Below are 21,965 nucleotides of genomic sequence, written 5' to 3'. Positions count from 1 at the left end.
GCCCCCGTAAAAGAAAAAAAAAAAAAAAAAAAAAGGACTTCAAAAATTGTATAAATGTTAGGTCCTACAAAACCAGTATGTGCTCTGACCACTGAGCAACAGCTGCTTGTACCAACATGACGACTCTCAAAAATACAGAGTGAAAGAAGCAAGTCACAGAAAAAAATACCCATGATATGCTTCCATTTGTATACAGTCCAAAACCAGGCAAAACTAAGCTATACAGTAGTGTATGGGGTTAAGTTCACAAAGGAAAACTATAAAGAAAAAGGAGAGAATTGTTTTACAGAATTCCAGGATAGAGGTCACGGAGATATGGTTAGGGAGGGGGACACAGGGGGCTTCCGAGGGACTGATGATGATTCTTGTGTTAACTTGAGCAAGGGAAACAGTTGTCTCCGTATTGGTTTTAGAATTGTATTACATTGCATAATCTCTTGCATGGATGATGTATGTCAATTTAAATTTTTATTTTAAAATAACTGGGTTAATTATTTTAAGAAACAAAATTTTAAGCTTAAAATTCTGTAGTGGCTTCTGAGTGCACTCAGAACAAAATCTACACCCCTTGCCGTGGCTTAAAGCCCCACATGCTCCAGGCGGCTCTTCAGTCTAATGGCATCTCCCTCCACACTCCTCATCCTGTCTCCATCCAGCCACACAGCCTCCCCTGGCACTTGATGTACATAAGCCCACCTGTGACCCCCTTCCCAGGCCCCAATTCTCATCCTTATCTGTGCTTGACACAATCACAATTTGTAATGATATCAGTGCTGTCTCCCCAGTGGACTCTGAGCCCTGTGAGACCAAGCTGGGTCTGTTCTGTTCACACCTGGCACTCAGCCAAAGTAGAGGGTCCTTAAATGGGGGAAGAGGGAGGTAGGAGATCTCTCTCCTTGAACTCCAGACTCAGGATTCTTCCATTTACCTGACTTCTCAGCATCTCCACTCACACATCTGGGAGGCATCTCAAACCTAACGCGGGCAGAACTCTCAAACCCTCACTCTTCCCTGTCTCAGTTAATGATAGCTCCATCTTCGCTTGTTCAGGCCCAAATCTGTGGGGTCCTCCTAGGACCTGACCACTTCCCATCCCCTCCACTGCTGCCACCTGGGCCAAACTACCATGATCGCTCACCTGGATTACTGCAACAGCCTCCCAACCCTCTTCTGTCTTTGCCCTCTGCAGCTTCTTTTCCACACAGTAGCCAGAGCTGACTATGATTAACTATTTTTTAAAATAAATTTATTTATTTTTGGCTGCTCTGGGTCTTCGTTGCTGCGCGCGGGCTTTCTCTAGTTGCGGTGAGCGGGGGCTACTCTTCGTTGCGGTGCGCAGGCTTCTCATGGCGATGGCTTCTCTTGTTGCAGAACACGGGCTCTAGGTGTGCGGGCTTCAGTAGTTGCAGCACGTGGGCTCAGTAGTTGTGGCTTGCGGGCTCTAGAGTGCAGGCTCAGTAGCTGTGGTGCACAGCCTTAGTTGCTATGTAGCATGTGGGATCTTCCTGGACCAGGGCTAGACACGGTGTCCCCTGCATTGGCAGGCGGATTCTTAACCACTGCGCCACCAGGGAAGTACTATGATTAACTATTGCCTGGGTCCCACCATGTCCCACCTCTGCTCAAAACTCTCCAATGGCTCCCACCTCACTCAGAGTAAAAGTCAAAGTCCCTACAATGGTCCCCCAAACCCTACATGACCTGTGCCTCCTTTACTTCCCAGACCTTACCTTTTTAAAAACTCATCTCGGGCTTCCCTGGTGGTGCAGTGGTTGAGAGTCCGCCTGCCAATGCAGGGGACACAGGTTCGTGTCCCGGTCCGGGAAGATCCCACATGCTGCAGAGTGGCTGGGCCCGTGAGCCATGGCTGCTGAGCCTGCGCGTCCAGAGCCTGTGCTCCGCAACAGGAGAAGCCACAACAGTGAGAGGCCCGCGTACCACAAAAAAAACAAAAAACAAAAAACAAAAAAAACCTCACCTCTTCCTACTGTCCTCCTTAATTCAGCCACCCTGTACACTCCTGCCATAGGGCCTTTGCACTGGCTGTTCCCTCTGCTTGGAAGATTCTTCCGCCAAGAATAAGAATGGCTCCCTCTCTCACCTCCTTTGAATCTGTTCACATGTCAGCTTCTTCTCTGAAGACTCTACTTAAAATTGCAAACACCCTCCTCTCAGCACTCACCCTCACCCGACTCTAATTTTGTCTTTGCAATTATGGCTTTCCAACATACTATATAACGGGCTTATCTTTTTAAAAAATATTTATTTATTTGGTTGCATCGGGTCTAGGTGCAGCAGGCTGGCTCCTTAGTTGCGGCATGCATGTGGGATCTAGTTCCTGGACCAGGTATCGAACCCGGGCCCCTTGCATTGGGGGTGTAGAGTCTTAACCACTGCACCACCAGGGAAGTCCCTATAATGGACTTCTTTATTTCTTTTATAAGTTTATTTATTTATTTTTGGCTGAGTTGGGTCTTCATTGCTGCACACGGGCTTTCTCTAGCTGCAGCAAGTGGGGGCTACTCTTCATTGTGGTGCGCGGGCTTCTCATTGTGGTGGCTTCTCTTGTTGCGAAGCACAGGCTCTAGGTGCGTGAGCTTCAGTAGTTGTGGCTTGCGGGCTCTAGAGCGCAGGCTCAGTAGTTGTGGCACATAGGCTCAGTAGTTGTGGTGCATGGGCTTAGTTGCTCCGCGGCATGTGGGATCATCCCAGACCAGGGCGCGAACCCGTGTCCCCTGCATTGGCAGGCGGATTCCTAACCACTGCGCCACCAGGAAAGTCCCTGGACTTCTTTATTTAGTCTATTGGTTATCTATCTTCTCCACTGGAATGTCAGCTCCACAAGGGCAGGGATCTCTTGTCTCTTGTTCACAGCCCTATCCCAGTGCCTATCCCAGTGCCTGGCACATATCAAGTGAACACCTTAGAGTTCCAAAGACCAAAATGAATGCATGTCTGCAGTGGGAAAGTCATTGGCTGGGGAGTCTGTCACCTGTCACCCTCCTTCCTCCAGGTTGACCCACCTTGGACAAGTCATTTAGTCATCGTAGACATCGTCTCTGAAAAATGGAGATGTTATATATCACTTGAATGTGCTCAGTAAATGCTGACACATTCACACATGCATATTAGTAAAAACAGGACCCCTGGCATTCTAGTACGATTTACGCTTTTCTATACAGGATTTCATTTCACCCTCACACCAACCCCAGAGGTAGGTAGAGCCCCTTTCTGATAGGTGAAAACACTGAGGGCTCTTTTGACAAGTGAAAAAACAGCAGAGGCCTGGGCCCCTCCCTAAGTGAATGAACGGGCGATGTCTGACCCCCTCCCCACGCCTGGGGCGGCCCGGCAGTTCCGAGGCTCGAGAGGGTCCCAGGAGGGTCTCAGTGCGGGGCTTGCCATCGGGGGACTACATTTCCCAGGAGGAATTGCCCGCAGCTCTGCGGCTCCCGAATTTTTAAAGGGCTCGCGTTAAATGGGGCGGAGGGAGTTCTGCCGTCTGCCGGCCGGTAAACGGCTGTAAGCTGGGTGGGGACCCGAGACCGTCCTGCGAGGGTACGCGGACCGGGCCGGGCCGAAATCAAGAAGCCCCCCGAGCTCTGCAGTGTCAGCGAGGCGAGGTGAGGCCAAGCCAATCTGGAAGCAGCCGGTCCTCTTCGTGCCCACCTCAGCCTCGGACTCTATGCCCAACTCCCGGGGAACCCCTCCCAACACCCCCTTCCCCTCCAGTTCTCCCGAACGGGGGGAGGGGCGGTGAATCTCGTCGCCAGCGGGGAGAAGAGCTGTCCACCGGCGGTAAAAGCCCCCGAGACCCCGAGGCGACCCCTCCCTCCATTTCTGGCTTCAGTTCTGGGAGAGAATTTACAGGTTGCTGGGATGGGCGGGGACTCGGGATGTGAGAGCTACGAAACGAAGCGAAGGCCTGCGGGCGCCGGGAGCCTCGCCTCGCCGTGCGCCCCCCCATCCGTCCTTCCTAGTCCCGTGGCCTCCACAGTAGATGAGGGTGATGGGGGGAGTGATCGCGTTACCTGCCTCCCCAGGCAGGAGGCGCAAAGGATCAAGAAACGGGTGGAGAGCGCTGTGCAAATAAAATTATTTCATCATGGTGCCACTGGACTCGTTCAGTCCTTATTTTTAGACACCCAGGGACCTGGGATGCGGGGATGACATGTCTCTGGGAGCACAGGGTGGAACGACATCTCGGACCTGGGGCTAAGTGGATGCCTATTTTCCCATCTAGATCTTAGTGGGAACCAGAAGAATTGTCTTTGAAAATAACCAAAACAAACCCACCAGAATGGTTTGTTTTCAAATCAGGAAACTTCGGGGTAATTGACAACATCCAAATAAGAAGGTTGACCTTTTAAACTAACCTGGACCTTCCTGGCTTCTCTTCCCCGCCTGCTACACCAAGATAAGCCTGGGAGAAGGCATCCCATACCGATACCGAGTCTCAGGACTCCCCCTCCCCTTTCCCAATCATTTGGATTAATCCATCCCTTGGTGTGTGTGTGTGGGGGGGGGACCCATTAATTTCCCTGGCCTCAGAGACTCCCAAGTCCAGTAGGAGCCCTTCCCCCAACATCTCCCAGTTATGACTAGTCCCCCCATCTAAACCTTCCAACCCTTCCCCTCCCTCTTCCTCAATGGCTGGTGTCTGCAAACAGCTCCGGGACCGTACAGGAGAGCCGCCTTCATAATTTTGACCAGCTATAAACGCCCACTACCAGCGTATTGTTTAAGTGAAGAGTGGCCGCCTCTTTGCTTAGGGAATAAAAGCGGGTTGTTGTGGGAGGAGGCTCAGAGAGCGAGCATCCTAGAATCTCAACCCAGGGCCCCTAACAAGCGGGACCCTGCGGGACCTTGCACGTGAGTAGGACGTCTGTTGCAGACAAGGGGTCCCAGGAACTCTGGGGTCCCATCTGCTGGCCTCTAGACCGCTAAAGCCCCTCTGAGCTCCCAAGGTTCCCTACAGATGGTGGCGCCCCTTGCTTTCCTCATCTATACCTGCCAAGCAGCACGGGAAAAGATGTATACATTTTAACAAAGACATCGCATCTTCCCAGCAAAATGGCGGTGGTCCGGGCCACGACTCCCTGAACAACTCACACTTTCCGAGGATTAGTCAGGACTCAAGCAGCGCGACCCCCTCCTCGACCTCCCCGCTAGAGCCCCATTCTCCCAAGCTCCCAAAGCTCTCAGGGCCTCTTCTCATCCCAGGGGCCCCCAGGACAGTCTTTGGTTAGAGCCTGCGGGGCAGCTCCTTCACCGCCCCCCTCACTGCCTTCAGGGAGCCTTGGGAGGGGGACTGGATCCCCAGGCTGGGCCCTAGGGGTAGGGGCAGCGAGCTCTGTCTCTGACACCCCAAAACTCCTAGGCTGAGGGAGGACTATAAATGAATTCTCAGTTAGGACATATGGAGGATGTGGGGGTTTTTGAGGAGAAGAGGCGGCTCGGAGACCCCTCCTCATTCCTTCAGGGGACCCGGGCAGCATTCGGGGTTCGGTCTCAGGAGAGAACCTCGACGTAGAGGTGAGGGGGCGCGCTGGGGGAGCGAAGACAGAGGAGGGGGAAGGGACAAAGTTTGAAAGTGCCCTTCCAACTCTTCCAGGGAAAGTTTGCTTAGGGGCCCCATGGACAGAGAGAGGGTAGAGGTGCGGGGGGCCCGGTGGCGGGATGACCCCCGAGAGGTGACCGGACCCCGGGGGAGGGACCCCTCCCCCCTGTCCCGGCTCGGCCCGGCTGGGAGTCGCCCGGCTCGGGGCCGCGTGTGTTAGTTGGGGCCGCTTTCGGGCCGCTCCGCCGGGCTGGGGGGTCCCGCCACGGGCCGGGAGCGGGGTCCCCGGTAGCCCCAGGGGGGAGCTTTGCTACGGGGTGTTTCCCGCACCTGGGCTCCCCGGCCCCGCAGAGCCAGCCCCCGGCAAAGGGGAAATGTGTCGGCGCGCCAGCGGTCCTTGGCGCCGTTTGGGGCGCGTGGCGGGCGCGGGGGGCGGCGGCCGGGCCGGCGGGACGCCCGGTGGGGGGGCCCAGAGAGCCAGGCAGCGTCCCCGGGCGGCGGCGGGGAGCGGGAAGGCCCGGGCTGGGGGGAAAGGTCGGATTTGCTCAGCGGAAGAAACACAGATGGCGGCGGCGCGGCGCCATTCCGGGCCGGGAGCAGGCAGCCAGCAGCCCTGTCCTCACCGCGGTCCGCCCGCCGCCGCTAAATACCCGGATGCGCCGCCCGAGCGCCAGACGCGGAGCTGGGAAAAGGGAGGCAGAGGAGGCGGAGGCGGAGGCAGACCCGGGCGCCGAGACCGACCGACAGACCGGTGAGGCTGGGCCACGCAGACCCGGCCCAGCGAGTTCCCCCCGCGACCCGAGCAAGGTTCCCGAGAGACGGCCTCGGACTGGCTTGGGAGCCAGAGGCACCAGAGCAGATCCCGAATCAGGCTTTCCTGGGCTTCCGACGAGGGCTGGCCCTTTGGAAGGTGCCTTCTTCGACAGCAGGACCAGGCAGGCCACCATGACCGAGAACTCCACATCCACGCCTGCGGCCAAGCCCAAGCGGGCCAAGGCCTCCAAGAAGTCCACAGACCACCCCAAGTATTCAGACATGATCGTGGCTGCCATCCAGGCGGAGAAGAACCGTGCTGGCTCTTCGCGCCAGTCCATCCAGAAGTACATCAAGAGCCACTACAAGGTGGGTGAGAACGCCGACTCCCAGATCAAGTTGTCCATCAAGCGCTTGGTCACCACTGGGGTCCTCAAACAGACCAAAGGGGTGGGTGCCTCGGGGTCTTTCCGGCTGGCCAAGAGCGACGAGCCCAAGAGGTCAGTGGCCTTCAAGAAGACGAAGAAGGAAGTCAAGAAGGTGGCCACGCCAAAGAAGGCCGCCAAGCCCAAGAAGGCTGCCTCCAAAGCCCCAAGCAAGAAGCCCAAAGCCACCCCAGTCAAGAAGGCCAAGAAGAAGCCGGCTGCCACGCCCAAGAAAACCAAAAAACCCAAGACTGTCAAAGCCAAGCCAGTCAAGGCATCCAAGCCTAAGAAGGCCAAACCAGTGAAGCCCAAAGCCAAGTCCAGTGCCAAGAGGGCCGGCAAGAAGAAGTGACAATGAGGCTTTCCTTGTGGACACTCCTGCCTGTCTCCTATTTTCTGTAAATACTTTTCTCATTTCTTCTCTTGATCCTCATCTGCCCCTTTTCCTTCTGGCTTTATAAAGAGACAGTTTGTATTCCTCAGAAATTAGGGAATAATTCATTTTTCCTTAACCAGTCATGCCAGGACAGCAACAACAAATCTCATCTCTGTAATGATGAGAATGTACTTATATTTTGTTTTGTTGATTTGTTACTAATATGCTTTATGGGTTTGGGGATTTGGGTGGGTTTGTGTGTTTTGTTTAGTTAGATGGCTGGTTCACTCTGAAGGTCAAAGTCGTGGGGAGGGGGAGAATGGGCAAGGCAGCTTCTTGAGGCTAGATGACAGCGAGCCCAGGAATTGTAAGGTTTGTAGGAATACCTATGAGGCCATCGAGTTTTCTTTAAGTTGAGCACTGCTTGTGAGAGTTTCAGAACCTAGGCGCGGAGGAGAGGGGTGGCAGCAGCTGGACGGGCAGAGGAGGGAGGTGGAAAAAATACCCTCTCTAGACTGGCTTCCACCTCCCAGTGGTGAGCAGTGGGGCGTCCAAATCCAGTTTCCTTGTCACTTCTGTTAAGTCTGCCCCAGTGGCCTTCCTATTGTCCTAGAGACGCGGAGGGGTTTGAAGTGACAGCTGGTCTGAGAAACTGTGGTTTCTCTCAGTCAGCTGGAAACTAGCCACTGGAAGTGGCGGGTGGGGGTGGAGGGTGGTCTCTGGCTTCCGAAAGTCTCCTGTTAAACAGGAGTGGAAACTTTGGGGGAAGGGTGGAGAGTCATTCAGCCAAGTGCCTCAGTGTGCCCTGTTGAAACTTGGGTTTTTCCACACAATTGGATTGTATCCTAGGAGGACCTTTTTGCTTTTCCCGTGATTTTTGGTTCCTCCTGTACAAGAGGTGGCTTTGCTTAACAGTCTGGTGGGGCTCCAGCCCTGCCGCCCACCACTTAAAAACCTCTCGATCTCTTTACGTCTGAGTCTTTTATAAGTAGTTGTAGATGGGGGAGGAGGGGAGGGAGGGGAGTGGACAGTAAGACATACTGCAGTCGAGTTTGAATTACTAAGTAGTTGTAGAGAGCTAGGTCTGTGTGATGTGTGTGTATATGTATGTATACATATCTAGGGCTAGTACTTAACGTTTCACACCCGGGAGCTGGGAGAAAAAACCTGTACAGTCGTCTCTCCCTTTTCTTTTTAATAAAATAGAAAAATGCGCAATTGCGTGTCTCCCTCCCCCGCCCTTTTTATTTGTAAACAAGTTATTTGTGCCTGGAAGAATTTGCTGTCTTTGTAATTTTCAAACTTTAAAATAAAATTGAAAAAGAAAAACCTGAGCCATGTGTTTTTCCATACTTCTGAGACTGAAGGAAAATGCGGAGCAATTGGACTGGCGAACAGTGGGGGAAATCGGGGGACGATTTGCACCTGAGAACCGGGGAAGGTTCCAAGAGCTCGACAGAACCCGGGAAACGCTAGGGCTGGAGCGCACGGAATATGCCTCAGCCTGCTTCTAGGTGTCTGCTTCCGGCGTCCAGAGGGCATCCCCTAACCTTCCGAGAGGTGGGTGTGGAGGCAGGGCATGGGAATGGAGTGGGGGGTCTGGTGGGCCCGGCCCTGACTTGCCTTCCAACCCCCGTCGCCTCCCCTCCCCCCACACGGACAGCTCCAGTCTCAACTTACAAATCAATCCACTTTAGTCCTCTGCAGATCCCGCCAGGCCCCGCCCGCCTATCCTGGGGTCCGCCTCCCCTGCCCCGTAGCTGAGCCCCTCTCACTCCTATTGGCTGCCGGAGCCCGGCCCCCGCCACGTGATCAGGCCGCGGCCGCAGTGCGCAAGGCCGGCAGCGGGCAGGCGAGGTGGGCATGATGTGGGCTGGCCGCGTCCTCCGCGCTGTGCTCTCCGGGGACCCCCGCGGCCACCGCGCGCAGTCAGCGCTGGCTCAGCTGCGTGGCATCCTGGAGGAGGAACTGGAAGGCATCCGCGGAGCTGGCACCTGGAAAAGCGAGCGGGTCATCACGTCCCGTCAGGGGCCGCGCATCCACGTGGACGGCATCTCCGGAGGTAACTCCCCCTCCTCGGAATCCTCAGACCTGGCCGGGTGTTCGAGGCCCGTTCTGAGGCTTTCGCTGAAATGCGAGGTCTTGGAGGCAGTGGGCGGGCGGGAGCGCACACGTAGCCGCTGGACCCTTTCCAGTCTATCAGGCAGACTTCGCGCTTCCCACAGTTGACTCTAACCTGGTTAGACCAGTTTCCACGGAGGCAGGTAATTTGCCCTTTGAGCACCTTTCTGGCTTAGAGGGCAGGGCCGGATCGATCCAACCCTATGAAAACGTGAGAAACAAAGAGAGACAGCTGGCTCCCACCGTACCGCTCAAGGAAGCGTGGTAGGAAGGTGGCAACAAGAAACCCCGCATTTCTGGAGCTGCTGCTTTGTTCAGGCTTCTACTAATGGCTTCACGTGGACTCCTGCAAACGTCAGAACGTGGGAATGACTAATCCCGTTTCCAGACGAAGAAGCTGATGCTCAGAGATGTGAAGTGGCTTTGCCTAAAAGCCCCCAGCCAGCTGCAGGCAGAGCTGGGCTTTGGTCTAGGTCATGTTGGAGCTGGAAGGTCAGCTAAATGGCCATAGAGACCAACTTCCTGGTCAAAATCACAGGGAGCAAAAGGGGCTCAAGGGCTGTTGCAGAAGTCTCAGCATGAATTGGCCACCAGGCCTCCCTGGTTTCTGTGTCATCAGTGGTCACTGCCCATCTTGTCTGTGCCAGACCCCAGGTGGGTGCTGGTTACAAACAGTCCCCCCAAACTGCCTTCTGCCAAGGAAATGGGCATGGAATCCTTGGGGCTGTTGTGCTCATTTGAAAAACAGAGGCCCTAGGAATTCTCTACCTTTCCCCAGGGAAGCTTGGAGTAGGGCAAAAAATGGAAAATTAGGAGACCTAGGTTCTCATCGTGTTTTTGCCTCTCCCAAGCTGAGTAAACCCTGCCCTCTTGAAGCCTTAGTTTCCTCCCCGGGTCACCTGTGTTCACTTGGGCTTTATAATTCAAGGGTCAAGGTCTCAGAGGCAGCCCTGCTGGGCATGCAGTTCTGTACCAGGCAGCAAAGTCAACTGTGTAGAGTTTGGGAACCAAGGCAGGCGTCTGACGCAGCCCTCTTCTTTTACCCACGAGGAAACCAAGGCCCAGATGAGGGTTCGCTGGTGGTCTTCAGGGACAGAAGAAGCCAGTGAGGAAGGGCTGGTTCCCCTGGGTGAATGTGATCCAAAGCCAGAGTTTAAACTTCTCATCCTTCAAGGTGTAGCTCTGAGAGTCCTTTTCTAACCCTCCCTCTCCTGTAGCTGTTGGATTTGGTGCTTCCAAGGGGCTCCCAGCTCCCCATCCTGGCCTCTGCCCCAGAACAGACTATACTGTGTGGTTGTTGCCTCCTCAAGGGTTGAATCCAGGTTCGTGTCCTCTCTGAGTCCCTAGGGCCTGGTACTGACACCTTTCCAGGCCCTTCTTGGCCCTGAGCTGCTGTGTCCGTTCCCCCGTCCTCCACCTCAGGAATCCTTAACTTCTGTGCCAACAACTACTTGGGCCTGAGCAGCCACCCCGAGGTCATCCAGGCAGGTCTGCAGGCCCTGGAGGAGTTTGGAGCTGGCCTTAGCTCTGTCCGCTTCATCTGTGGCACCCAGGTACACAGTAGGTGTTGCCCAGGCCGGGGATGGGCGGGGAAGGAAGGGGGGTGGTCCCCAGCGTTGGGTGCTGACTCCAGATGTCTGCTTCTGCCATTAGCAGGGCCAGTTTAGGCAGCTCAGCTCATCCCACTAGAGTTGTCCACTAGAAAGGCTGGGTTCAGGCTTCTGTTTTGCTGTGAAGCCTTGGGCAAGAAACATTCCCTCTCTGAACATCCATTTCCCCACCTGCAAAACAGAGCTCCTTACACCTGTTCCTCTTTGGGAAAGGAAGAAGGGGAGGCAGGGATTGAGATTAAGGTTTCCGGAGCTATTCTGCCTGATCTCAGTTCCCAGCACCATTTGTTGGTTCTGGTACTGTGGGCAAGTGTCTCAACTTCTCTGTGCCTCAGTGCCTTCACTGGTAAAGTGGGGATAATTTTACTTAACAAAATTATCCCAAATTAAAGAGTTAATACATGTAAAAATGCTTAGAACAGTGCCTGGCACATAGTGCTCAATAAATGTTGGTTATTAACTTTATTTTGTAAATGTTACAAAATGAACTTTTATAAACATGAAACTTACAGTGCTTGCTATGAGTCAGGTGCTATTTTAAGAACATTACAAATATTAACTCATTAATGCGTATAATAATCCTAAGTGATAAGTGCTGTTTTTGCTCCTGTTATAGAGGTGAGGACACTGAGTCCCAGAGAAATTAATTGACTTGCCCAGGGCCACACAGCCTGTTGTGGTGGGATTTGAACCCAGATGGCCTAGCTCAAGAGTCAGTGCTTCTGAGTCCTTGTGATTATTATTACTTGTCCTTTCAGAAAGGTGAAGGTGAAATGAATGGAACTCTTGACTCCCATCCAGGGCACTTTAGACTGGACAGCTTTCAAATCTGAGAAATGGAGGCCCAAATGAACCTAGAGTTACTTATGTAATCCTTTTTTTTGCCATTAAGCAACAAAGGCACTCAGTTTGATATCGGGGAGACACATCTTCCTTTGCCATTAGCACCCATAATTCTACCATCAAACCCCCATTATAAAATGGTTCCTCAGTGGGAACCATGTGCCAGACTCTTGTTGGCTCTGGGTGAACCTTGTGGTGCAAAAAGTAGGAGGAGGATCTGTTTGTGGCCTTGTGAGCCTCTGTCCCCAGGACTTGTCCCAAGTGGCCCAGAAGGCATTAACACCTGTTTCACTCACTTCAGAGCATCCACAAGGATCTAGAAGCAAAGATAGCCCGCTTCCACCAGCGGGAGGACGCCATCCTCTATCCCAGCTGTTTTGATGCCAACGCCGGCCTCTTTGAGGTGTGTGAGGCCACAGGTGGGCGTTGGTGAGACCTGCGAGGCTGTGGAAGGCTTGGGAGTGTGCAGTCCAGAGAACTTGGCAGGATGCCAGTGCCATGCCTAGAGGCTCCAGTGTCTATTTTTTATGGAGGTCTAGGTTGGGCCAGTAGGTCTCCAGGAGGAATCCTGGGGCTTACAAGGAGGCCAGCTTCCAGGGCATTTGGAGGATAACCTACTTCAGCTGGAAGGCTGAGGGTGTTGGGGGCCACACATTCACCAAACATGTTCTCATCTCCTTTGGCTAGAGCAAAGCCCCTGATTCAGCCCAGTCCTGGGGCTCTGGGGACCAAGATAGAAGCAGAGGGCTCCTGGCCTCCCTGCCCAGGAGAATGCCCTGGTTGGCAGTGAAATATTGATTAAGGGGGAGTCATAAGGGAGGGAGAACCCCAAGGTGGTTGGGGTGATGGCTCTACTCCTAACTGCCTTCTGCCAGGCTCTGCTGACCCCGGAGGACGCAGTCCTGTCGGATGAGCTGAACCATGCCTCCATCATCGATGGTATCCGTCTGTGCAAGGCCCACAAGTACCGCTACCGCCACCTGGATATGGCCGATCTGGAGGCCAAGCTGCAGGAGGCCCAGGTGGGGCAAGGCCTAGCGGTTCTAGGGGCCAGGACTGGGCTTATCCTCAGCCTTGCTGCTGTCCCCAGCGCCCCCCCCCCCCCCACCCCCACCCGCCGGTGAAGGAAGCGAGGCTTACAGAGGCCAACTCCTCACTCACAGGCAAACAGCCTGAAAGTTCAAAACAACCAAGATTTGAACCCAAATCCTCAGGCCCAAAGCTTTATTCCGTTGCGCAATACTGCCTTGAGTTTTAGTAAGCACCTTATGTGTGGCAGGCCCCTGCTAGGCATAAGGGTGGGATGAGCTTATGGGCAGAACTGGCCACACCCCATCCTGCCCTCTGGGAGTGGAGACTGCGAACATTCTTCCTGCCCAGTGCTGAGTGTGGCTCCAGACTGCCCTGGAAGAGGTGGGTAAAGCTCAGAGAGGCCCCAGTGAAGGAGAGGATGTACCAGCTTCAACATGGTGGTGCTTATGTGCTCACCTCTGTGCTGGGCACTGGGCGAGCTGAGCCTTTAGAGCCCCGAGCAGCACAGAGAGTGAGTGGTTTGGCCCAACTCATGATACTGGCCACCTTCTGTATCTTTCCTGCAGAAGCATCGGCTGCGCCTGGTGGCCACCGATGGGGCCTTTTCCATGGATGGCGACATCGCACCCCTGCAGGAGATCTGTTGCCTTGCCTCTCAATATGGTGCCTTGGTCTTTGTGGACGAATGCCACGCCACTGGCTTCCTGGGAGCCACAGGACGGTGAGAGCACACGGCACCTGAGGCCTTGGGTTGGACTCCAGGGCGGATGGGAAGCTGGGATGCCAGCCCCCAAGCCCAATCCATGATCCTGGGCACTCAGGTGGCCAGTGGTGGCAGTGGCAGCTTCCCTTGCAGGGGCACAGATGAGCTGCTGGGCGTGATGGACCAGGTCACCATCATCAACTCCACGCTGGGGAAGGCTCTGGGCGGAGCATCAGGTGCCTACAGGCTTGTGCCCCTGGGCTCCCCTCATCTACATGCAGGGCCCTGGAAAAGTCTCGGGGAAGGTGGGGAGGGGAGACCTGGGGCTGCAGGGAAGAAGACAGCGGGGACTGTCCTCTCAGGAGGGGCATGGGGTAAAGCTCTGGCTCCTGACCTCTGACTGCCCCCCCCACCCCCACCTCTGTCCTTGTTTTCAGGGGGCTACACTACAGGACCTGGGTCCCTGGTGTCCCTGCTACGGCAGCGTGCCCGGCCCTATCTCTTCTCCAACAGTCTGCCACCTGCTGTCGTCGGCTGTGCCTCCAAGGCCCTGGACCTGCTCATGGAGAGCAACGCTGTCATCCAGTCTATGGCGGCCAAGACCCAGCGGTGCGGTCTTGGGCAGGGTGGGGCCAGCAGGGGCGAGGAAGCTGGTGAGGGCCTGCCCTGCGTGCCTGCGAAGGCCCTAGCTCCCTGCCTATGGGTTCTGCCTCTGCCCACCCCACTTCCCCAGCGGGTTGCGCTGGGACTCGGCTCTCTCAGCCAAGGGCTGCCTGCTTGCCCACCTCCCTCTTCTCTCTGCCTCTTCCTTCCATTTCCTGGCACATTTCTCTGCAAATGCTCCCCATCTGCCTCTCTGGGTCTGCACCTCTGTCTTTGTTGGTCCCTCCTGCAGACTTGGCCACAAACCTTGGGTCACATGCCTATCAGGAGAGGGTATGATTGCTCCACAGCCCCCCAGCTCCCTGTGACACCCAATTTGTGCCCACAGATTCCGCAGTAAGATGGAGGCTGCTGGCTTCACCATCTCGGGAGCCAATCACCCCATCTGCCCTGTGATGTTGGGTGATGCTCGGCTGGCCTCTTGCATGGCGGATGACATGCTGAAGAGAGGTAAAGGGGGCTGGGGCATGAGGAGTGGCTGTGGGTCCTAAAAGAAAAGGAGGGAACCCCTAGACTGTGAATACCCCCCTTCCCCCTGCTCTACTACCCCTCTTAGACCAGCTGTCTGTCCAAGCTTGAAAACCCTAGGCCATGAGGCAGTCCCATGTCTGAGATCTTGGGCAGCTCCCTTCTCTGTGGTCCTCAGAAAAGGAGGAGCTGTATATCATGCCCCAAAAGCCTGTCTGGCTCTGGCGAGCCCCAGGTTGACTCTCTCTACCCTCCCAGGCATCTTTGTCATTGGGTTTAGCTACCCCGTGGTCCCCAAGGGCAAGGCCCGGATCCGGGTCCAGATCTCAGCGGTGCACAGCGAGGAGGACATTGACCGCTGCGTGGAGGCCTTCGTGGAGGTGGGGCGGCTGCACGGGGCACTGCCTTGAGTCCTGGGTAGTGACAAGCAGAGCCATGGTCCCCCTCCTTCCAGAGTGACAGAGAGGGGGGCCTTTGACCAGCCCAGGCCAGAGGCTCTGAACTCTGTCAGTCCTGGGGCCAGGCTGGGGTGAGGCCTGTGCTTGTGGCTGTGAGTGTTAAGTAACAGTGTGGAAATTGGCTGTGGCGTGTTGGTCTGCTTTATTCTCTCGGAGCAGCCCCAGTCCTGTGCTGGTCGAAGAATCAGGCAGGAGCTGGGGTTCTGAGGGCCAGCTCCTGAGGACTGTAATAGATCTCAGAGCTCACCGCCTCCCCCGAATTAAGATGGGACCCAGGCAGCTCGGGTAATAGAGGCTGGAGCCACTGTTTGGCTCAGTTGGATTCTTTCCCGCTGTAGAGGGCAGCTGAGCCCCAGCCCTGCAGGCCCCTTCCTGCGCCACCCACCCGCCTACTCTGCAGCCTTGGTGGACACCTCGTCCTCTGCTCCACGTCCAAAGGATGGCCCTACAGCTGCCCAGATAAGAAGGGGCTGGGCACCCAAACCCATGTTTGGGAGAAGCAAAAGATTCAGCCCCAAAGGAAAGAATGTCGCTATTGGAGAGGCCCCCGATGGTCTGGTCCTCTGTGTTCTAGCCCACTTTGTTCCTGCCTCTGTGGCCTTAGGCAGGCCCCTCCCCCGTGTGTGCCTCAGTTTCCCCCGCTGTACCAAGAGTGGCTGTTATATTGGTATTGGGGCCATTCCATTTCAGTATTCCCGGGGCCTGCTGGCCTGAATATCAGCCGCCAGGGGGCGTAGCGAGCTCAGGCTCTGCTATCGCCCCGCCCCCTCCAGACTTCTGGCCTCGGACTCAGCTGTTGCTACAACCCCGCAGGCAAGGCCCCACCCTGCCTTGCCCCCGACAATGGGTCACTGCTTCCTTGCTGAAGATGACTGTCCCCTTCCCGCAGTCGCAACCCATGGTGCTTCTCTCTCCATTGCCCTCCCCACTCAGCCTTACGGGCACCTGGGGGTAAGGGGTAAAGGATGGGTTCTGAGTCACCGCACCTCCAGCCTCAGCATGGTGTGGGCTTGGGAAGCTCGTAGTTTGCTGGCAATAGGGCAGGGAGGATGAAAAGGCCCTTCTTCATTAACGATGGGACCATGTTTCTGGCGCCCCCCATCCCCAGCCCTCCCTTCAGCCTGGGTGTCTAGGGATGGACAGTCTGGGTGAGCTCTGGCCCCGTCCATCAGGATCTTAATGCTGGGATTCTGAGAATCCTAGCCTGTGATCCCGAGGAGCTTGAGGCTGGGGTCCAGGAGTTCGGGGTGCTAGGGGATACAGCCCCAGGGGAGGGGGCTGCTGTGGCCACATCAGGGGCACAGACAAGCGTAGGGCATCTGGCACCAGGTGCACTCCTACAGCAGCAAGTACACACAGCTTGGTGCCAGCCCCTGGCCCAGCCAGCAGCTTGACGTGCATGGTCTGCTCAAGCTGGCAGGTCATAGTGGGTGGCCATGAGCAGCCACGGGGTGACGAATCGCAGTAGGTGAGGCTGAGATAAGGTGGACCTAAGTGAGGTCCATCAGCCAGTGGCGCACAGCGAGCACCGTTGCGTCCTCTAGTTCCCAGGTGCCGCCGCTGACATTGTGGGGCGGTGGCAGTGCCTCGACACCGTGGGCCGGCTTGTTGCAATAGAGCACCGCATCATCAGCCAGCTTTCGACTCGGCGTGTGGAGCTGTGCTGGCCCAGGTCCACCGCGGCACAGCTCCTCCGCCACCATCCAGAGGGGTCATAGGAGGTGCCAGCAGGTGCAGTGGCAGCGCTGGGCACACATGCTTGGGCTTGGGCACGTACTGGTCATCGCCAGAGGCCAAGACAGGCTATAGGGCCAAGGGCCAGTCGCGGACAAGCTGCACTTACCCTGCAGAGCCTTGGTCTCTGGGTACCACTCTCAGGGCCCACCATCTGTCCTCTACGTTGGGTGCAGGGTTCAAGGCCACAGTCACCAGGAGCAGCAGTTGGAGCAAGGGAAGAGGGGGTGCCTGGGGCCTGCTGGGACTCGGGCCATAGCGAGGCGCCCTTCCTGCCTTCCCCACAGGTGGTCTCTCTGGTTGCCACCATCCTCCCTCCTCCTCTGCTATCATATCAGCAGCTCAGCCTTGCTGCTGCTGGGAGCTCTTTGCCTAGTACTGCCCCTGCCCACCCAGAGCTTAGCCTCCAGCAAGGAGGGACATGGTGGGCTGGGGGCTCCCAAGCGGAGGGAGGACAGTGTGTCAGGGACCTCGGGGCTTTCAGGGTCCAGGCCTGCCACATTCGTGAGGCCAGGCTTCTGGGAATCTAACAGTGCATTACTTTCATAAAGGGTGGTTGTGGACCCCTAAATTCTTAAATCCCACCACACCAAGTCTGGATCCTACAATTCTGCTCTTCAGAGTTCACACGATTCTACAATTCTAATTGCTTAATTCAATTTTGATAGCTTTGAATTCAGGTTTGGAGAATCTAGGTGTGATCTGTAATATCTTCAATTCAGTGAGTCTCTGCTTCCAAAAATTTGGGGATGCGCTGCATCTGGGATGGGTGACATGAGGCTTTAGAGGTGCCTGAGCACTGGTGAAAATCCCAGGGCCCATGGGAAACCAGTTCTGAAGAGTCTCTTCGCGGCTCAGGCCTTGGTTACAAGTCCTGTCTTCATCAGCGTCCCCTCAGACTGTTTTCTCTCCCCTTTCACAGACTTCTCCTTGACATTCACCCCACCCTCCCAGCTTCTAGAAAGACACCACACAGTGCCCACCAGCTCTCTTCTCCCTTAATTCATTACAGACAGCATTCTGCCCCCACTACACTTGTCCAGTTTTCAACAACCACCTTGTTGCTCAATCCAATGCACCTCACACCCCGGGTGCTGGCCTCTAACCCTCTGGAAGCATGTGGCCATGTGGCCCACTCCTCCAAGAGGTCCAGACCAGAACCCCATGACTGAATGATACAGTCATTCACCAAGACCTAGTAAGCTCTCTGGCTGTTGGCTGTACAAGAGGCTCCTAATGGCTCACTCATTAAATCGCTCCCCTTCTATTCATCCTTTTAACCCCAGGCCCTAATAAACTAATTACACAATAAATGGGCAGGTCCTGTCCCTGCTCTAGAACCTTCTCTAGTTCCCCATTGCCCTCAGGCTAAAGGCAGACTCTGGACAGGCACCCAAACCCTGCAGGCTTCGGGCAGCCTGAACCCCTGGAACAATCTTAGGGAAACTGATGGGTCTCAGGGTTCTCAGGGGCCAGGAAGAGTAGTCCTAACTGAAGTGTGCAGAAAAGGGGCTCCTGGATTCCTAGCATAGGACACCCCACTCAAGACTAGGAGTCCCGGGATTTCCCTGATGGTCCAGTGATTAAGACCCCGTGCTTCCAGTGCAGGGGGTGGTCGGGGAACTGAGATCCCACATGCCACACAGCGTGGCCAAAACAAAAAAATGACTAGGGGTCCTTTCTGAGCTTCGGTTGGAGCCCTTCTTGGAGCAGGGAGCAGAGACGATGGGGAAGCAGGACCACAGGAGGTGAGAGGGCCAGGAATGGACTGGGCCCTGGGCACAGAGGGGTTAACTACAAAGCGAGAATCTCAGAGAGCGAGATCAATGGGTTACTCGCTGCAGAAAGAGGCAGAAGCAACGCAGAGAGGCAGAGGAGAGCTGGACAGAAGAGCATGCCATCCGGGGAAATCAGGGAATGAGGAGGAAGTGGGTACTTTTTCGGATTAGTGCCCAAGTCCAGCTCAGCTGAGGAGGGCCAAGGAGAGGAGGGAGCCTTGGAAGGCAGACCTGTACCTGCAGGTAGGCACCAAGCGGGGGCCACTGAGCCAGGGGGCAGCTTCAGCCTGGCCGGTTTGCCCAGGATCAAGCAGGAGCCCAGTGCCCAGGGTTGAGGTGGGTGTTGCCCATCCTGGGCTTTGTGGGGACCTGCTACATGCTGGGGTGGGAGACAGATATCACCTTTCCTCCCTCCTCCCTGCCTGGCTCCCTTGCCCTTAATACGTCCACCCACCCCAGAGGTCCAAGCATGTAGGGAGACCCCCAGGTAGCAGTCGATATGGGCCATGGGTGGGGCAGGGGTAAGAGTGAGCACAGCTTGCACAGATGCTCGTGTGCGCGCACACACGCGTGCACACAGGTTGTCAGAAGCGCTTCCTGTTACAGGCTCTCAGATAAGTGCTCCAGCCTGGGAGTCAGGGTACCAGGGTGGCAACAGCCTCAGATCTGCCACTCAAAGTGTGGTATTAGCCTCCCGTGTCCCCCCTCTGAGCCTCAATTTCCTCATGTGTAAAAAGGGGGCAGTGACTTATATGGCTCTCCCAGCTGTGCCACTGTCATGCTCTCACTAAACTGGACTATCCAGTGACTCAGGGACGTCGCCCATGTTTGGCTGAAGTTGACCTATGTCCCAAAGTCTTCCTTAGGACTTCCCTGGTGGTCCAGTGGTTAAGACTCCACCCTTCCAATGCAGGGGGGCATAGGTTCGATCCCTAGTCAGGGAACTAAAATCCCACATAGTGCTCCCACATACCGTGTTGTGTGGCTAAAAAGGAAAAAAAAAAAAAAAAAAAAAAAAAAAAAAAAAAAGCCTTCCCTGTATTTCAGATCCCCATTGAAAACATCAGCTCCTGCGGTTGGAGCTGCCCCTCCCCCCACCCCACTTTGCCTGTGTCTTTACCTGCATCATTGGTTGAAGGTGTCTATCAACTACCTAATCAGCCCTTCATGCCCTGGGCTATGGGGGTGTTCCCCAGGAAATTGAGAAACCCACCTTAGACACCAATGAGACTGTCAGGAGCTTGCACAGTGGGTCCCAGTGATAAATTTTGTCTCTGTCCCCACCCCCACCCCCACCCCCATCCCCCACGAGCTTCCAGCCCACGGGACGTGGCCAGGCCCAGGGTGGGGGACTAGACCCCTGAGTTGAGTAACCAGAGCTGGGGGCTCCTGCCTGAGGACTCCAGCTTCTCTTCCTCAGGTGCCTGTCTGATGAGGAGATGGCTGATGCCCAGAACGTTTCGCTAGACAGCCCAGGGAGTATGGGGGCTGTGGCAGTGCCCGTGGTCTTTGCCCTCATCTTCCTGCTGGGCACAGTGGGCAATGGGCTTGTGCTGGCAGTGCTGCTGCAGCCCGGCCTGAGTGCCTGGCAGGAGCCGGGCAGCACTACGGATCTGTTCATCCTCAACCTGGCAGTGGCCGATCTCTGCTTCATCCTGTGCTGCGTGCCTTTCCAGGCCGCCATCTACACGCTGGATGCCTGGCTTTTTGGGGCCCTCGTTTGTAAGGCTGTGCACCTGCTCATCTACCTCACCATGTACGCCAGCAGCTTCACACTGGCGGCTGTCTCGGTGGACAGGTGAGCTGTGTCGGGGACCTGGCCGGGTCTGGGCTGGGGAGGGAAGACCTGAACAGATTCTCATTGGCCTTAGAGAGGAGAGAATGGGGGACCAAAAAGGAACATAGGAGGGGAAAAAGGAACAGCTCCCTGGCCCCCACCAACCAGTCGCTGGGCACCTGCAGGGCATACTTGAGGGGATCATCCTGCCCTCCCCCCAACTCCATTGGGAGCTTCCGGAGAACATCTCTGTGTCCCAAGTGTTAGCACAGGGCCTGGCACATGATGTTCTGTAAGAGTGAAATGAATGGCAAAAGGAACACACCAATGAATTCATCAGATATTTTATTACCGCCCACACCTGGCTCAGGTTGTGGTCAGACTGGCTTTCATGGCTTGAAACTTGGGGTCAAACCCAGGCTCACTCTCTAGCTCACAGCCTCGGGCCGGTCACTTCTCTCTGAGCCTCTGACCCAGCCCCGCTAGGTGCCAGGCGCTGCTCTAAGCGCTTTGCGCGCTGACTCCGTTCATCCCCACAACCTTCCTGCGAGGCCGGGCGCGCGATTCTCGCCCACCCCCGAGGTTCAGACACGGGCGTCTAGGCGGCCGCCCGTCCGCCTCGCTGACACCGCGCCCGCCCGCAGGTACCTGGCCGTACGGCACCCGCTGCGCTCGCGGGCCCTGCGCACGCCGCGCAACGCCCGCGCCGCCGTGGGTCTGGTCTGGCTGCTGGCGGCGCTCTTCTCGGCGCCCTACCTCAGCTACTACGGCACCGTGCGCTACGGCGCGCTCGAGCTCTGCGTGCCCGCCTGGGAGGACGCCCGCCGCCGCGCCCTCGACGTGGCCACCTTCGCCGCCGGCTACCTGCTGCCCGTGGCCGTGGTGAGCCTGGCCTACGGACGCACGCTGCGCTTCCTGTGGGTGGCCGTGGGTCCCGCGGGCGCGGCGGCGGCCGAGGCCCGGCGCAGAGCCACGGGCCGCGCGGGGCGCGCCATGCTGGCGGTGGCCGCGCTCTATGCCCTCTGCTGGGGCCCGCACCACGCGCTCATTCTCTGCTTCTGGTACGGCCGCTTCGCCTTCAGCCCGGCCACCTACGCCTGCCGCCTGGCTTCGCACTGCCTCGCCTACGCCAACTCCTGCCTCAACCCACTGGTCTACGCGCTCGCCTCGCGCCACTTCCGCGCGCGCCTCCGCCGCCTGTGGCCCTGCGGCCGCCGCCGCCCCCGCTGCCCCCCGGGCTCCCGCCGCGCCCTCCGTCGCGTCCGCCCGGCGTCCCCAGGCCCTGCCGGCTGCCTCGGGGACGCTAGGCCTCTCGGGCAGCTGCCGACGGGCGGCGGCTGGGGCGGGGAGCCGGGTCGGGAACCGGCCCGCGGCAGAGAGGCTGGCTGGGCCCTGCCTGCCCGAGGACCGGAATAAACCTTGTTTGCCTCCGCTCTGCCGGGTATACGTCTGTGTCATTCCCCTTCCCCCTGGACAGGACGCCCCTAGGGGATGGAGCCAAAGCCAGGAGCCCTCTGAGGAGGAGTGGCTGAATTGGGGACACTCAGTCCACTGAGTGGACACCCCTGGGCGGTGAAAATGGTTCAACGCAGCCAAGTGCAGGCCCTTAGCTAGGCAGCCCCAAGACGCTGTCCATAACCAGTGTGGCAGGAAGGAGGGCAATC

The 21,965-nt window shown here is 56.6% G+C and overlaps 3 protein-coding genes across 3 annotated transcripts; all 3 read left to right on the top strand.

The window, feature by feature from the left end:
* Positions 1-6,393: 6,393 nt before the first annotated feature.
* Positions 6,394-7,165, top strand: H1-0 (H1.0 linker histone). The gene has a single exon (XM_007454045.1). It carries the CDS (start codon positions 6,506-6,508, stop codon positions 7,088-7,090), a length of 585 nt encoding a protein of 194 aa, XP_007454107.1. The 5' UTR covers positions 6,394-6,505; the 3' UTR covers positions 7,091-7,165.
* A 1,769-nt stretch (positions 7,166-8,934) lies between these two features.
* Positions 8,935-15,139, top strand: GCAT (glycine C-acetyltransferase). The gene is made up of 9 exons (XM_007454044.1): positions 8,935-9,176; positions 10,658-10,788; positions 11,990-12,091; positions 12,564-12,710; positions 13,287-13,441; positions 13,577-13,659; positions 13,861-14,032; positions 14,415-14,536; positions 14,813-15,139. Exons 1-9 carry the CDS (start codon positions 8,978-8,980, stop codon positions 14,962-14,964), a joined length of 1,263 nt encoding a protein of 420 aa, XP_007454106.1. The 5' UTR covers positions 8,935-8,977; the 3' UTR covers positions 14,965-15,139.
* Positions 15,140-19,947: 4,808 nt separating this feature from the next.
* Positions 19,948-21,720, top strand: GALR3 (galanin receptor 3). Its single transcript, XM_007454043.1, has 2 exons — positions 19,948-20,322; positions 20,946-21,720. Exons 1-2 carry the CDS (start codon positions 19,964-19,966, stop codon positions 21,715-21,717), a joined length of 1,131 nt encoding a protein of 376 aa, XP_007454105.1. The 5' UTR covers positions 19,948-19,963; the 3' UTR covers positions 21,718-21,720.
* The last annotated feature ends 245 nt before the right edge of the window (positions 21,721-21,965 follow it).

This window comes from Lipotes vexillifer, unplaced genomic scaffold, assembly GCF_000442215.2.
Source record: "Lipotes vexillifer unplaced genomic scaffold, Lipotes_vexillifer_v1.1 scaffold382, whole genome shotgun sequence".
NCBI lineage: Eukaryota > Metazoa > Chordata > Mammalia > Artiodactyla > Lipotidae > Lipotes > Lipotes vexillifer.
The sequence above is the reverse complement of the archived record's forward strand: the minus strand, read 5'-3'. Positions and strand labels throughout refer to the sequence as shown.

What these genes read in the sequence shown, in the direction of transcription:
- GALR3 (XM_007454043.1), top strand. Translation starts at nt 19,964, where the DNA reads ATGGCTGATGCCCAGAACGTTTCGCTAGACAGCCCAGGGAGTATGGGG. An exon ending in GCGGCTGTCTCGGTGGACAG is followed by an intron (nt 20,323 to 20,945) that starts GTGAGCTGTGTC and finishes GCCCGCCCGCAG; the next exon opens with GTACCTGGCCGTACGGCACC.
- GCAT (XM_007454044.1), top strand. Translation starts at nt 8,978, where the DNA reads ATGATGTGGGCTGGCCGCGTCCTCCGCGCTGTGCTCTCCGGGGACCCC. An exon ending in CGTGGACGGCATCTCCGGAG is followed by an intron (nt 9,177 to 10,657) that starts GTAACTCCCCCT and finishes CCTCCACCTCAG; the next exon opens with GAATCCTTAACTTCTGTGCC. An exon ending in ATGGCGGCCAAGACCCAGCG is followed by an intron (nt 14,033 to 14,414) that starts GTGCGGTCTTGG and finishes TTGTGCCCACAG; the next exon opens with ATTCCGCAGTAAGATGGAGG.
- H1-0 (XM_007454045.1), top strand. Translation starts at nt 6,506, where the DNA reads ATGACCGAGAACTCCACATCCACGCCTGCGGCCAAGCCCAAGCGGGCC.